General features: G+C 42.3%; 1 protein-coding gene across 1 annotated transcript; it reads left to right on the forward strand.

Moving 5' to 3' along the window:
• Positions 1 to 8,527: 8,527 nt before the first annotated feature.
• On the forward strand, positions 8,528 to 14,081 carry gata5 (GATA binding protein 5). The gene is made up of 6 exons (XM_076095522.1): positions 8,528 to 9,047; positions 10,739 to 10,908; positions 12,084 to 12,212; positions 12,462 to 12,546; positions 12,774 to 12,901; positions 13,962 to 14,081. Exons 1-6 carry the CDS (start codon positions 8,528 to 8,530, stop codon positions 14,079 to 14,081), a joined length of 1,152 nt encoding a protein of 383 aa, XP_075951637.1.
• Positions 14,082 to 15,227: the final 1,146 nt, after the last annotated feature.

A 15,227-nucleotide genomic window follows, 5' to 3' on the forward strand; every position in this document is an offset into this window, starting at 1 on the left:
ACAACTCCTTTCATCCACCACGCAACCACTCATCCATCAGCAGACTCACTGATTTACACACCTCATAACCTCAGTATGATTTTGGGGTTATTGTATGTTTAGTTAATAAACTATACCTTTCAGTTTCAATTCTTGTCCCTCCCATCTTTTGTCGTGGCTTATGAGCCGGGTCATGAAGGAGACACACGTGAGCCATTTAACTGCAGGCAGCTTTGTTTTTTAAAAGTTAATTTAGTTTCTGAAACACTACAATCTTACACTTATTGTGAGTGTTATGTTTATTATCAGCTGTTACCCTCCTGCTTTTCCACCACCAGGGCTTGACATTGAGCTTTTCAGCCCTTGCAGGTGAAGAAAAGTCTTTGTGGAAAAAAAACACAAAATATGATTAAAAACAGAGTATTTGTAAAACATATCTGCAGGGCATTTTGTTTAACTTAACAGATATTCTTTTGATATACTGTAGGTGTCTCACAGAGCCACCAGCTAGACGTAGACTCTCATCTTCAGATATCAATATACATCAGGATATGGCAAAACATGCCTATAAAATAATCTCTGTTCCATTTTTATGCATCACACTCAACACAACACACATGCGACTAAAAATCTACATTTCTTTTATTCATCACTTGCTCAGAATCTTTTGCAGAATTGTATCAAATGAAAACCTGACGTGATCGTAAACACAATTCTATTCCACTGAAGGACAGCAGACAATAATGTTTAAGGGTTCCCAGTCCTTTGTGAGTTCTGTTCTGTCCCTGGTCCTGAACCCGGCAGCAGCACTGGCAGCCCCGATAGGGCCTGACAGGCTGAAACGAAACACAAAGATAGGGAAGCGGCAGACAGGAGCCAGTCTCTCATGGGGCGCTGGAGATTAGCCTGACTCCTACTTCACATTCCCCAGTGGAGCGGAGCAGCACAGGGGCCAGTTCCAGCCCTCCAAAAACCTTTCTTCTTCTTCCTCTATCTGCTCCCCGTGTGTACACTGGCGTGTTTAGAAGTCCACCGAGGGTGTGCTGCAAGAAAGAGATGAGGAGAAAGTTCACATTTTTTGGGAAAGATCTGACACACGGCAATAGACCAGAGATGCAACGTATAAGAGGAAGAGGCGGGGGGCCCCTACCCGCCCTGCGTGGCTCCACGGGGGCCGCAGAAGTCTGCCAGAGGTCTGGGAAGGGCTTGTAGCAGAAAACAAGAAGACATTCATCTTAGACAAACAGAGTTATTGAACAATTAAGCTCCTGTGTGAGTTATCAGCTATTTGACATGTTTAAAAGGGCATTTAAAGCACATGTTATATGATACATGACAATTGGTGGGAAAATGTTATGTTTTTGAGCATATAGGAGCAGAACCAATCAATGTATCCTTAAACTGCAACAAAGAGGGGTCCATGTAGCGTGTTTACTCTCCAATGATGCATGCTGGGAAGTCTGCTCTCTTAAGATTTAATTTGATGAATTTAGTACAGTTTCAGCAGCATGTTCACTCAAGTCAGTAGGCTGAGCGTGTGCTTGTAAGTTTTGAAATGTTGTTAAAAAATGTAAATTTATATTTAATGAATGAAAAATCTAAGTGATTGTAACTGTACAGTTGATTCTACTAAACTTATATTTAATACATCTTATAATATATATTTTAATTTCAATTTCAATTTTATTTTTATTTTATTCCCGTGTGGAACACAAAGTGTGTTTAATGTCCTTAATCGATACACTATCAGATGACCCTACTCTTCTAAAAAAATGTGGTAAACTATTTATTTCCCAAAACAAAGCAGCGGTGGATTAAATGACGTATGTAGTACAATAATATTAATATAATAAACATGTAGTGATAGGGTGTCATGGTCCCTGTGAACCGGGACACACCTCATGCTAACTCAGGATCTGAACTCTCCAACATATTTGGAACACAGTCCTCTGCCATCAAGCTGAAGAGCCAGACTCAGCCGAGAACGATGGCTGCTGTGTGAGCTTCACTGCTCCTCTGTTTTAACCTCCTCCACCACCAGTCAGAGCTATAGTCCAACACGTCTCTGCTAACTGCTCATTGTGCTTTGCTGGAGGTTGATAACACTTGATGAATGAAGCCTGGAGATCTTATCTGGAGGGGGATCACAGCATCAATTTGCACCACTGACAAGAAATTAGAAGAAAAAATGAAAGGGCCTCTAAAACAAGACCAACGGCACACACACACACGCACACACACACACACACACACATACACACACACACACACACACACACACACACACACACACACACACACGCACACAACTTCAGTGTGTTCTCTCAATAAATATCTTTGGAAAAATTCCGAACTTATCTAGCAGGCATGTGTATGTGAAATGAAGATAGAGGGAATTCCGTTGCAGCAGAACACAGCCGTACAGGACAGGGGCGTCCATTAGAGGCTGAGCACTAGTTACAAATGCAGACAGAGCCTCCCTGCTGGATGTGTAACAGGCCTATCAAAAACGTGACATAAACAGCAGATACGCGGCCCGCCGCGGGCCCCGTGTTTTTTGTTATTGACATAACCGAGTGACCGTGAGGGAGCTGTGAGAGCGCCCACGGGGCCCCGCGTGGAGCGGAGCGGGCCCTCACCAGTCACCTCATCCATAACGTCGCTATCTGACTCCCGTACACTGAGAGACGAGGGTTAGTGCTCCGCGTGCTAAGACCAGCTCGCTGACTCTTTTTTTTTTTGTATCATAAAGGTGAAGCATCGACGTGAAAGACGTGTGGCGTTCATGGTCGCGGGAAATATACAAACAACATTCAGACATCTATTGAGATCCATCATATTACTGTTGAGATGAGCAGCCGATACTCATTTGATGATTTAGTGTCTTTAGGTTATGCCGTGTCATTATGTAAGGGGTATTATGTTGTCGTGCTCTGTTGTTGACAATATAGAGACTGTATTTACATTTCACTCCCACTATTTAGCATTTATAAGCTGTACACTGTAGACTCCTAATTGTTCTTCTTTTTTACCTCGTGTATTTGTCCTGCCTGTGTACCTTTTTGCACATCTGACAACATTGATTCCGTACTTTGGATAATAAAGTTAAATTGAATCTAATTGCAATTTGACTTGAAAACAGGGCTATTTTTTCAAAACCCTATACACAAAATATCCACAACATACTGCAGATCTCTGGCGAAATTAAAGGCGTCATTTTAAACCGTATGGCACACACTGTTTGTGAACCAGTTACACACTGCTGTGCTCCATCTACAACACTTTGGACATTCTACCTTTTCTAATGATGTAGTCTGGGTTTGAATTGTTTTTGAGACATTGTAAGAGTCAATGTATTGACTAAACACAACACACAAGACCAGTACTGCACACTGATGAACTTGTCAGATTTATTTTATTTTATTTTTTCATGGTGCTTTTATTCCCATATGGCACACAACATGTCTATTGGTACAGATCAGATGACCCAAATATTTTTCAAAATTGAGGTAAAATATTTATTCCCCAAATAGATAATTTGTGCAGTGGTGGATTAAATGTTATATTTATGACAATAATATTACTATGTATGACATATACATAGTGATAAGGTGTCATTAAGCAGTGCTCTGGTCCCTGTGAACCTGTGAATCTATTCATTCATTATTATTTATGTATCTCCACAGTGTAAAATTGTTAATACATCAATGCATTTCCACATTTTGCATTTTGCACTGAAAATCATAACAGACCATATTCTAATATTTACACAGGTAAACAATTCATAGACACAACAAAAAGACATTATGAATGGCAGGGTTGTTTTTTCCTTTTTTGAAAACAGGCCTTTAGACTGCCATGTTGGTTGTCCTCACCTGTGGTCTTTGTTTTAGTGCTTCTATCCTGACTGATGAGTCAAGCAATTGGGTGTTTGGCCGGGTCTCATGTGTATCGGCAGATTGGTCCATGCATGTGGCATTTTGAATAGCAGTGTTTTAAAAATGGCAAACACAACTGACTTCATGTCACGTCCTGTGTCTCGTGGAGAGAACCGTGTGCAGCGTGTTGCAAAAAAAGTGTCAAAATTGAATTACAGATTGGGTGCAAAGCAAAAAAATGTGTTTTTCATGGCGGATGCTAAGTTCCTTCATATTAAACACTTGTTCAGTGGTGGGCAGAAACATATCGGTGATTCAAGTGATTATTCTTCCAAACGAGTGTCCACAGCCGTAATAAGAGCAGAGAGAAGAGGAAGAAGAAGTTTAAAAAGAGAAGTGAGGGTTCTTCATGTCTATCTGACATGATTGTAGCAGGCCGGATATACTCACGTGCACTTTCATTTGGTTTTGAACAGCCCAAAATCATCAATATCCTCACTTTTAGTCTATTTTGGGTCAAGCTCCAAACAATGCTGCTTGCTGACCCACAAACCCCCATAATGCAATGCAGCTGCATCTTCTGTTCGAATCTAAATGTATTGTGCATAATTTCACACGCACGATCGGGTGCATCAAAGCGTTGAAATGACATTCTTTGTGAGGGTGAACTTGGGTTTCTTGAGAAATGTCTGACGTGTTTTACAGCATTCCATCTCTCGGCAAGGACGAAGCTCCACAAGCCTTCATTAAAAGACCTGCGTCACATGAATGCTTCTGGAGCTCAGAGGCAGCAGAGGAGGAGAGGCAGAGACCGGCATGTAAGGAAGAGGGAAAACCAATCACTATGTTTAATATGATAATCATATAGTCATAAATATGCAGTTCAATCCACAAATAATCTTTGTTTTGGGAAATGAATATTTCACCCCAATGTTTTGAGGATTGGAGCCATCTGATAGTATATCAGCCAAGAACATTGAACACACAACCCAGACATTTTGTGTGCCATATAAAAACTCCATGAATAAAATCAAACAAAATAAAATAAAACTTATTTCAGCTATATTGTTCCATCGGGGATAAATTGATGAATTACTTCAGAATTTGGAGCGAGGCAGCTGCAGCTGTTGAGTCATGATCCTTATGCCAGATTCAAAACATGTTTCTTGTGATTTTCTTTCTTTCTAGGCACATTTATGCATCTGTGCATGTCATCAATAGCACCAGTTACACTCATACAGTTGCATTTGTTGCACAAAAAAGACTTTCATGGCCTTACAACATAGTCAATAGCATCTTGAACCATGATGTGATGTCTCGGTTGACTTTTGGTTCGAAAAAGTGAGAAAATATCAAATCGAAGCAAAAACAACACAAAACGTTGAGAAATGTATTTTCACTTTACTTAAACAATGACCACTTATATTAACTTATAATCACACTATCATGCATTATAACATGGATTATAAATCATTATAAAAAAGATTAGAATTATATTACGATTATAATGTATTAAATCTGGTTATTGTAATACACTATGATTCTTGCAAAAAGAAAATGTGAGTGAGAGACCAGTAGTTATGCAGTATGATGACACTTGACCTCATAAGTCATTATAAAATGCTTTATAATGTGTAATGATTACTGTAATAAAGTATTATGGATATTTATGAGTGCTTGAAACTAAATACAGTACAATCTACCGTGATGGTTTGGAAATTATAATATAAATGATATGAATAAATTGTTAAACTTCAAGTGATTTCATCCTTTTAATCCCTTAAATAAGCTCGATCTGGAGATGATATCCCAGCCTGTTTATAAATGTGAGGGCCATGAAGTTACGATTATGATCACAATGGAGGCCCAAGATAAGGAGGCTGATTTGAGCTCAACAACACAGGAGGTGGACACACGTGTTTGCTTGCAGCTGCTGCAGCGCGTGCAGCTCCATAGGCATAATAACAAGCTATTTCCTTTACTTTTACATTCACTTGTAGGAAGATTGTAAAGCATATTTATGAAACAAAAATGTAATTTAATATAATTCAATATAAATTTAATTCATTTCATTTAAAATTTGTATTTACAATTACATTTATTTTAATTTTAATTTAATTATTTTAATTTAATTTTAATTTTAAAAACAATATTTGAAGATTAAAATGGAAATAGATCTGTAATCTAAAGTAATTCTAAATAAAGTCGAAGTTTCAGTAAGATATTTGTAATATAAACTAACTACATTATCGAATAGGCCGCAGAATGATTAGCTGTGAAATGTCTGTCACAGTGAAAGAGCTTCAGCTAATGATCTGCTGGCGGCACTGAGCCGTTTCACAAATGGGCATCATGTGTTCGGCCATCAGAAGAAGAAGAGGGGAAGCAGACAGACAGACAGACAGACAGACAGACAGGCAGGCAGACAGACAGACAGACAGGCAGGCAGACAGACAGCCAGACAGACAGACAGGCAGGCAGACAGACAGACTACACGCAGATGGATGGATGTGGAACTAAGGGAAGGATTAATGAATGGACGCCAGACTAGAGACGGTGTCAGACCTTAATGTTATTAGTCGGTCGGAAGGCTTCAGAGTCATCTGAGAGCGTTTCTTAAGAGAATGTAAATCACAGCCTGTCTGGTTAAATATGAATACAAATATTAAGGAGCAGCATTTGACCTCGCTCGGCTCTAAAGGGCGTATTTTATAAGTTAAAGAGAGAAGATTTATTTATTTCAAATCCAATTGATTTTCAAATACAACAATTATCTTACGAATGTCTCAAGTTATTTATTTCATTATCCAGTCAACAGTTGTAGCCTATAAATTCACATTCCGAGCCTTTGTTTGGGGGGAGGAATATTAAATCATGTGTTTCTGTGGCCCAGAAAGAAGTCGCTTTTAAATACACCAAATACCGGAAGAAGCGAAAAAGTACCGGCCATATTTACGTTATTATTGCTGCGTTTGCGGCCCTGATTAAACGCGCAGAATTATTATCTTGCATCTTTTTTTTCTATAGATGATTATGTGGCATAATAACTCGTGCTGTACCTACATCCCCCATGTATGCGAGCTGTTGTCCCGTCATATCTATATATGTATATATATATATATATATATATATATATATATATATATATACCATTTATAGGCTTTTTTATTCATATCACCATAAAAACCTCTCTCTTTCCAATAATACATATTACTACTTATATATATATATATTCTGAACATCACTAATTGTGTTTATTTGTTAGAGTCAATTAGGAATATTTACTGATTTTTAAGAATTTGGAATACTAAAGTAACGGTTGTGGCCTTACATGGAACGCTGTTTAATATTGTGGTGTAAGATGGATCATCGTCATCATCATAATCATCATCATGGTAAACAACGAGCAGAAAAAGCTAAATCCGTGCACCATTAAATAGCATCAAATGGATATATATTTATATTTATATATAAACCTCATGAAAATAAAGTCAGGTATAAAAAACGCCTTCTGAAGGTTGTTGGTGTTCATCCTTCACGTCGTGCCTGGATTGAAACGTGTCCAACATGTGGTCCTTTCCCCAAAAGGAAAAGTGAATGCAGGTGAGATTAAAGCTGGTATTTATTGCGCCCCCGTCAACCCTCTCATTTGGGCCCTCTCCGACAGCCAGGGGTCCTCCCTTCCTCCCTCCTCCCCTCCCCTCCCCTCCCTCTCCACCCAGGGCCTACCTCGGAGCGGTGGAGGCTGCGTCACGTGTTTTATCCTCCCGTACAAAGTTTCCAGTAGGGGAGCGAATAGGAGCACACCCATATCAGCAATTATCAGCGACGGTTACTATCTCCAGATATACCGGCGGGGGGAAGAAGAGTCACCGCAGTCGTCCCGGATTCCCACAACAACAAAAACCTCGGGGTTCATTCATCTCCGATCAGTGCGCGTAACTTTTACGCATAAAAAACCCACCAAAGCCGTTTGGAGACGCTACCGCTGCGCTGCGTCATCCGTCTCTCTGTGAGTCCGTCTGTGTGGAGTGACAGAGTTAGCCCGATTCGTGGACGCCTCAAGGACCCGGACTGCTTTATCACCCGACCGTCCTTATCTGGTGAGATAATGCACTGAGAGCCCTTTGGAGAGAGAAAACGCCGTTCCCCGTACACCGAGCGCTGCTATCAGCGTTTTGTGTGATTTGAGTTCCTACTGATAGAAAAGGGTTGCGTGCTGTTTGATTCGGTTTCCGTTATGATTGTGATTTAATGAGGCAGCGGTAGGATATCTGGGGCCCGCCGATAGTCGCCTCCATCTGCACGGACTCTTATCAGCGCTCGTTTAAGTGCATTTTCATGTCAGTCGCAATGGTGCAGGTGAAATATGGCTGATTGATACTGAATGATTGCTGGAGATTTTATTTTTGAGTTCTATATTTTCATAAGCAAACATCATAGTTTAACTCTTGCAAATGATATTTTGGATTGAAACGCAATAAAAACTGACTCAAAATGTGAAAATGCAGTCTCTTCTTCTGCTCTCACGTTTATAAAATCTCACTCTGATTATTTCTGTTCACAGGACAAGAATCTCCACAAGAAGTCTATTAAGTCGTTGGCTCCAAAAGACACAGACGGACTCTTCTGAGGAGGCTGGACAGGATCCCCCAAAACGGTTTGTGAAGATGTATCAGAGCCTGGCCCTGTCCTCCAACCAGTCCCCGTACGCGCACGACACCGGGAATTACATCCACCCGTCGGCCAGCTCTCCGGTCTACGTCCCCACCACCAGAGTCCCCTCCATGCTGCCCACGCTGCCTTACCTGCAGACCTGCGACTCGACCCACCAGTCCCACGGCCTCGGCGGGCACCACGGCTGGCCCCAGACCGGCGCGGACGGCTCCTCCTTCGCGCCCGGCAGCCCTCACCCTCCGCACGGCTTCTCGTACTCGCACAGCCAGCCCGTCAGCAGCAACACCGGCCGGGACGCGACCTACCAGAGCCCGCTGGTCCTCGGCAACGGCGCTCGGGCAGACCAGTACGGGGGCGCTCTGGTGCGCTCGGTCGCGGGATCCTACTCCAGCCCCTACGCGTACATGAGCCCGGAGATGGCGACGTCCTCCTGGACGCCGGGGCCCTTTGAGAGCGGAGTGATTAGTCTGCAGGGACGGCACGGAGGACTGTCCGGGAGGAGGACCAGTCTGGGTAAGCACGGGGCCCCGAAACTAGTTTAGACGTCGTGATCATGAAGTGAGTTTTGATTCTTGAAGTCAACCCTGAAATGTATTATCATAACCTGGAAAAGAAAGAAACACATATCAGTAAAGCGACTCTGTGAGGAAATGATAAAATATTATATGTTTTATATGTATAGTTAGAATTAGAAATTAAGAATATTTAACATTATGGCTCTCACCAAAATAATATTAATAATATTAAACAATGGAATTTGTTTAAATCTAAAAACATTAAATCTTTAGTCTGAACGGTGTTTTTTTGTATTTAATCTGCGCACTCATTTTAATTTCCACTAATTTAAAAAGTGTAAAATCACACTTGGATTATTAATATTCCTATGAAAATGCATATAATCCTCATTGGCCGTCTCCTCCAAATACACCTATAACGAATGTATTCGTTCATATTTTCCAATCAGTTATATTCGTTTCATTTTCGTCCAAAATATATCAGCAAATTAACAACGAAACCACATTTCTGGACATTAATATGACCATGTTATTGTTATACATGGCTATGAGGTAATTTATTTTCCCTTTATCTCGACACTCGGCCTGTAGCGTGCCAGCGGTTGGTGCGTTCGTTTATCAGGGATCGTAAACGCCATGTTATTTATTGTAGCGGAGAGGTGATAGAGAGGTTTCTAACAGTGATGGCTGTGTCACGTGGGGGGGGGATTCAATCAAATTCCCCTAAACAATCCTGTATCACATTTAGACAATACGCATTATTTGCATTCTTCCTGGAAGACAGGGTTTAAAAAACAAAACAATCAATTAAACATGTTAATTAAATCCCGAGGCAACAGCGTTGTGATGACACGGTTCAATACACACGGAGACACACACATAAAGAGTGGCACAACAATCGGAGCAGTTATCACCTTGTTCAGACGACACAGAAGGTCCGTTACGAGTTTGTGTTTGATGATTTTGGCCTTTAGACGCTTTCACACGTCACGATTTGATTTAATTTCGTTGATTTGTGGAGGAAATTCACACCGAAGCGCTCCTGTATATTTATAATACAATTATTTCCTCTCTTCCTGCAGACAGAGGCGTGTATGTCAGCTTAGTGCTGCAGTTAAGTTAATGGTTATTTCAAGTGTTTTGTTTTTTGTTTTTTTACTGGTTGTCCTCGAACCCCCGGCTCAGCATTTATTTTCTGATGTATTCCCATTTTGTTCTCAAGGAATATCAAAAGCCAAAATCACATCATTGGAAGAAAGCCAGCAGGCAGACCTTCATCCCTGACCTGTGGGGTCTTCCTCACGAGGTCTCGCTCTAAATTGAGGAATTAGGAATGTGGGCAATTGAAGCCAGGAGTCCGTCGTGTGTCAGAGCTGTGATGGATGGGTGGGTGGGGGGGGGGACCCCTGGATTCCACAGGCTGATAACGTAGCACCCCCCCCTCCCCGCGCACATTCTGTCTCTCTTTCTGATTCATTCTGGGGGGGTTTGATCTCACTCTCATCACAGAGAGGAAGGGGGGGGGGGGGGGGGGGGGGGGGATTCCTCCCCCATGCCCACAACTCTCACAGGATATTTGCAATAAATTCATTAATTCATACTTAAATATTTGCTGGATTAATAATGCAATTAAAATGTTCTCTTAACAACCCATTATATAATTCTCTATTTATGTCTTGTTGTGTGCAGACCTGATCGACGACATGTCCACCGAGGGCCGAGAGTGCGTCAACTGCGGCTCCGTATCCACGCCGCTGTGGCGCCGGGACGGCACCGGACACTACCTGTGCAACGCCTGCGGCCTCTACCACAAAATGAACGGCATCAACAGGCCTCTCATCAAACCGCAGAAGCGATTGGTGAGACGCGCGCGAGGAATGACCGACTGACTGATGTGTCATTTAAAAATGTACTCTACAAGTCTGATGTGCTTGTATATTTACATGTTGTGATATTCTATGTTGTGCTTTAGGTGCCAGATTAAGTTACAAATTCCTTCACAGATTATCATGTTATTCGAAACATCTGATCATTGAATTAAATATGATATATTGTTATAATTTAAAACTATAATAATGGTAATAATAACAATGATAATAATGATATCTCAAAATCAAGGGAAATTCACAGATAGTAATAAATAAAGATTTGATACAGTGATGATGACAAAAATGTGTTCTACACATATTGTGTTTATAATGTATTGAGATTTTTCAATACTTATTTATACTGGACTAAATTAAGCCTTACAATACTGTCAACCACAAGTGTGTCCCCCCCCCCCCCCCCCCCCCCCCCCCAAGCAAGCACGGTTCCTCTCCTCACTCTAAGGATGCTTCTTTACTTCACTATACATTTTATTATATACATTTTATTTTATTGTTTTTGAATGGAGGACGAGTCAGAAATGAGTCAGACAGCAAAACAACATCATTACGTGAAGAATGCTCTAAAGATGTAATCTTCTTTAGGTCAGAGCAGGTCATTTCCCATTTTGTGGTTGTGCGGTGAGGGTGTGTGTCAAGGCTTCACAGCTGTATATTTCCCAGGATCCCGCCTCTCTCGAGAGCAGCTGTGCGTTGCCCAACATCTCCTCCTCACCGCCGGGCTGCTCTCCCTGTTTTTATTTGCCCCTGCAGTGACCTTGCCCTTGGACGGGGCCGCTTTTAGACGAGGGCCCCTCCAAAAGCAACGTGTCGCTGCTTTTTGCTCCGCGCTTGCTGCTGACTGACAGTCACACCGCAGTGGCGAGACAAAAAAGACATTATTTATGGTTGTCTGAGGAGTTATTGGAACTTTTACAAGCAGTATGTGGAGGGATCATTGTTGTACCAAACCGCGCACAGACATCCTGCGATTCATTCTAAAAGTTAAGGGAACAGCTCAACTCGAGCTTCTCAAACTACACCTCAAGGGTACGAATATGTGAGCTGGGAGACTATTTCTGAATGCACTGGCATTATTTGATTTTCAACCCAAACACAAGTCAAACTGTTTTGACTTTTGACTGTTTCTCCCTCCTCTAAACCTGCAGCAGATCACGTCTCGCCGGGCCGGCCTCTGCTGCACCAACTGCCACACCAGCACCACCACGCTGTGGAGACGCAACGCTGAGGGGGAACCTGTGTGTAACGCCTGCGGCCTCTACATGAAGCTGCACGGGGTAGGTCGCAACATGGGGGGTCCACTACTTCAAATCTGCTGCATTATCTGGCCTGCAATGCAACTCATGCAACAGTCGGGAGTGGTTGATTACTTGTGCAGCGTATAAAACTCTCCAAGGGCATCGTGGTCGCTGTTATCAGTGTGGGAGGGGAGCTTGTGTGGGTCGCCATGACACCGCGGCCTCGTGGCGTATCGGGGACAGGGAGGTACGCTCAGCTAATGTGGGTTTGCTCTGTACTCCCTGCAGGTGGCCAGACCTCTGGCCATGAAGAAAGAGAGCATTCAGACCAGGAAGCGCAAACCCAAGATGCCCAAGAACAAAATGTCCACAGGTAGGGGCCGACTGATGAAGAGAAAGGGGGAGAGTGGGGGGAGTGGGGTGGTGTGAGAGTAGGAGACGGATGGCAAAATCTAAACCCACAGTTTGATTTGCTTTTCATTTTAAAATGGAATATCTAAAGATTTTTAAAAGCAATTCGGGGTCAGAAGAGTCAGAATCAGCAAAGCACAAGTCGTTGTGAAAAGCAACTCATTTCCCAATGTCCTGTTTTGTCTTCAGGATCCGCCGCCTCTGACACCAGCTCCCCAACCTCCCTGTCGGTCTCAGAACACGCCTTGACCATTAAGAGCGAACCCAACATGGCCCCCTCACCGTACGCTGGACAGACAGTCACGTCTGCTACTCAGGTAAACCTCCTTTCCACTCAAATGTATAATGCATCGCGTGCAACGGCATTTTGCTCCAAAAAAAACCCATGCAACGTTAACCTGACCATTAGCACACTTGCTAGCTTAGTTGCTGTTGGTACAACAGGCATACCGCTTCTTCAGAATCCTTATTTGTCGCATCGGCTCTTGTCTCATATCAGCAAACAGTTCCTCTTTCACGGAGCAGTTTATATAGAGGATATTTCTGTACATGTATTTCTGTATTCATGTGTAGATTAAAATATATGCCATATTACTACCTAACCTCAATCGACACCCCTCCCTCACCCGGATTACTAGTAACTCCATTACAATACACCCGGTGTACCCATTATTGTACGCTCAACGCAACTGATGTAGTATAAAGACCGAGGAAGTCCTCTCAGGGCGGGTGGGAGCGGTGGTGTATGGGACCTTTACTCTGGGGGACCGGTGTTCATGTCCGGTTTGAAACCACAAGTTGAGTCATTTGGACCGACGACGCTATGTTGCTACGTCACTGAGTCACATGACGTTACGTCCTTAACTTAAGTTATGGAACAATAGTTATTTTAAGCCAAAACATGACGTTTATTTTCTTACCCTAACCAAGTAGTTTTGCTGCTTAAATCTAACCGCCACCAATTCACAATGTTGACCAGGCGCGTACCTTCTGCGTCGAGATTCTACGCAAACAGGTGACTTCTGCCCAAAATGTGATGAGTAGGGATGAGATCCCGTTGCCATGGCATGCATTCATCGGTTCACCAAAGTTGAACTCTTTGCGAAACTTCACCTTCACTTTTCTCAACCCTTGCATGGGAATTCACTGACAATGGCTAATCCATTGGAATTAGCTGATATTGCTGCGAAATGTTGACATCTTAAAGTCAACACAGATGACATCATCAGCCTTTAGAAAAAGCTCCCTACAGAGCCGCAGAAAACATTCTACAGCTGGTTTCACAGACTAAGTAGCCCCCCTCATGATGAGCAGTTTTACTTTTATGTGTAAAGTCCGATTATTTTTTGCTTAAAATGTCTCTTTCCTCCCCCGCAGGCGGCGTCTCAGTTAGACGGCACAGGATCGGGACACGTGGACATTAAATACGAGGATTATCCCTTTACCCCGAGCTCCATGGCCCCACAGAACTCCTGGTGTGCTCTGTCTCAAGCGTGAGGCCGACCGACGCCGCAGAGCTCTCCGTCCTGCAACTCTCCACGCTGGAGCTGTGGGACAAAACTGTGACTATCTGACGGCTCCATGTGTTCAGGCGCTCTGTTGGACGCCTTGATCTAATCCACTTGCCATACTATATACTGTGACACACTGGCTCTGCGACAGGACACAGGGTACGGGGCTGCCGTTACAAAAGGATGCGTACACAGCACGCCGACTCAACGGCTCAGCCAGGGCAAAGAACACAGCTGAACTAGGACAAAAAAACCCGAGGCTGGCTCTGCTGAACTCTCACCCAACAAGCTACATTTCCTCAGCGGGACAACAAGACCTACCTTTTACTAAAAGAAATCTCTATTTTTTGGAGAAACTCTCACCAATTATAGCAACGCAGAGACAATCAAGTGGAATGTAAAATAAAACATGGATACAATAACCTCTTTTTTTATAGCTGACAACTGGTTTTAGCTTTATGTAGAGTTGTTGTTGTGGCTGGTGTTTGCCGATACCCTTCTGTGGTCTTTTCAAGAACATAATGAGAGCAGTTTACGCATATTATTGTCATCGCAGAAGAAAAGAAACGGATAATGGACAGAAAAAGACCTTTTTTATGGCTGTTGAACATGTCTTATTACAGATGTGGAGATGATTAACCTTTATGGGCACATTATTTATGTTGAGATAAGGACAGTTAAAAGTCATGGTGGACACTAATAGCAGCCAGATATAGCCCCGCTGCTCACTGTTGTAGAATGGCCGGTGTGTTGACGCTGAGGTTGTGTGAGTGACTTTACAAGATATAAACTGCATCGATTTGATGATGCATTTGACAATCAGAACCAGTCGTCATGACTCCATATCAGAATTTTGTTTAATTTTACTGCTTTAATATTTGACATTAATGAAAGTGCAATGACTCAGTTTTTCATTTAAGCAATTGAAAGCACAACAAAATGAGTGTGAATGATTCTAAACATAATAATCAAATTTTATTGTCTGTATTTTGTCAATAAGGGATTTTTATTGTTATAATGTTCCAAAGAACTCTCTATTTTTCCCTCTCCTTTCAATGCTCTTTGGAATCTGTTCAGGTTAATAAACTGATTCACATAATATTCATGTGATTTATGAAAATTTGTTTGGTTT

The sequence above is a fragment of the Anarhichas minor genome, unplaced genomic scaffold (assembly GCF_050575085.1).
Source record: "Anarhichas minor isolate MPS153535 unplaced genomic scaffold, ASM5057508v1 ptg000020l, whole genome shotgun sequence".
Classification (NCBI taxonomy): domain Eukaryota; kingdom Metazoa; phylum Chordata; class Actinopteri; order Perciformes; family Anarhichadidae; genus Anarhichas; species Anarhichas minor.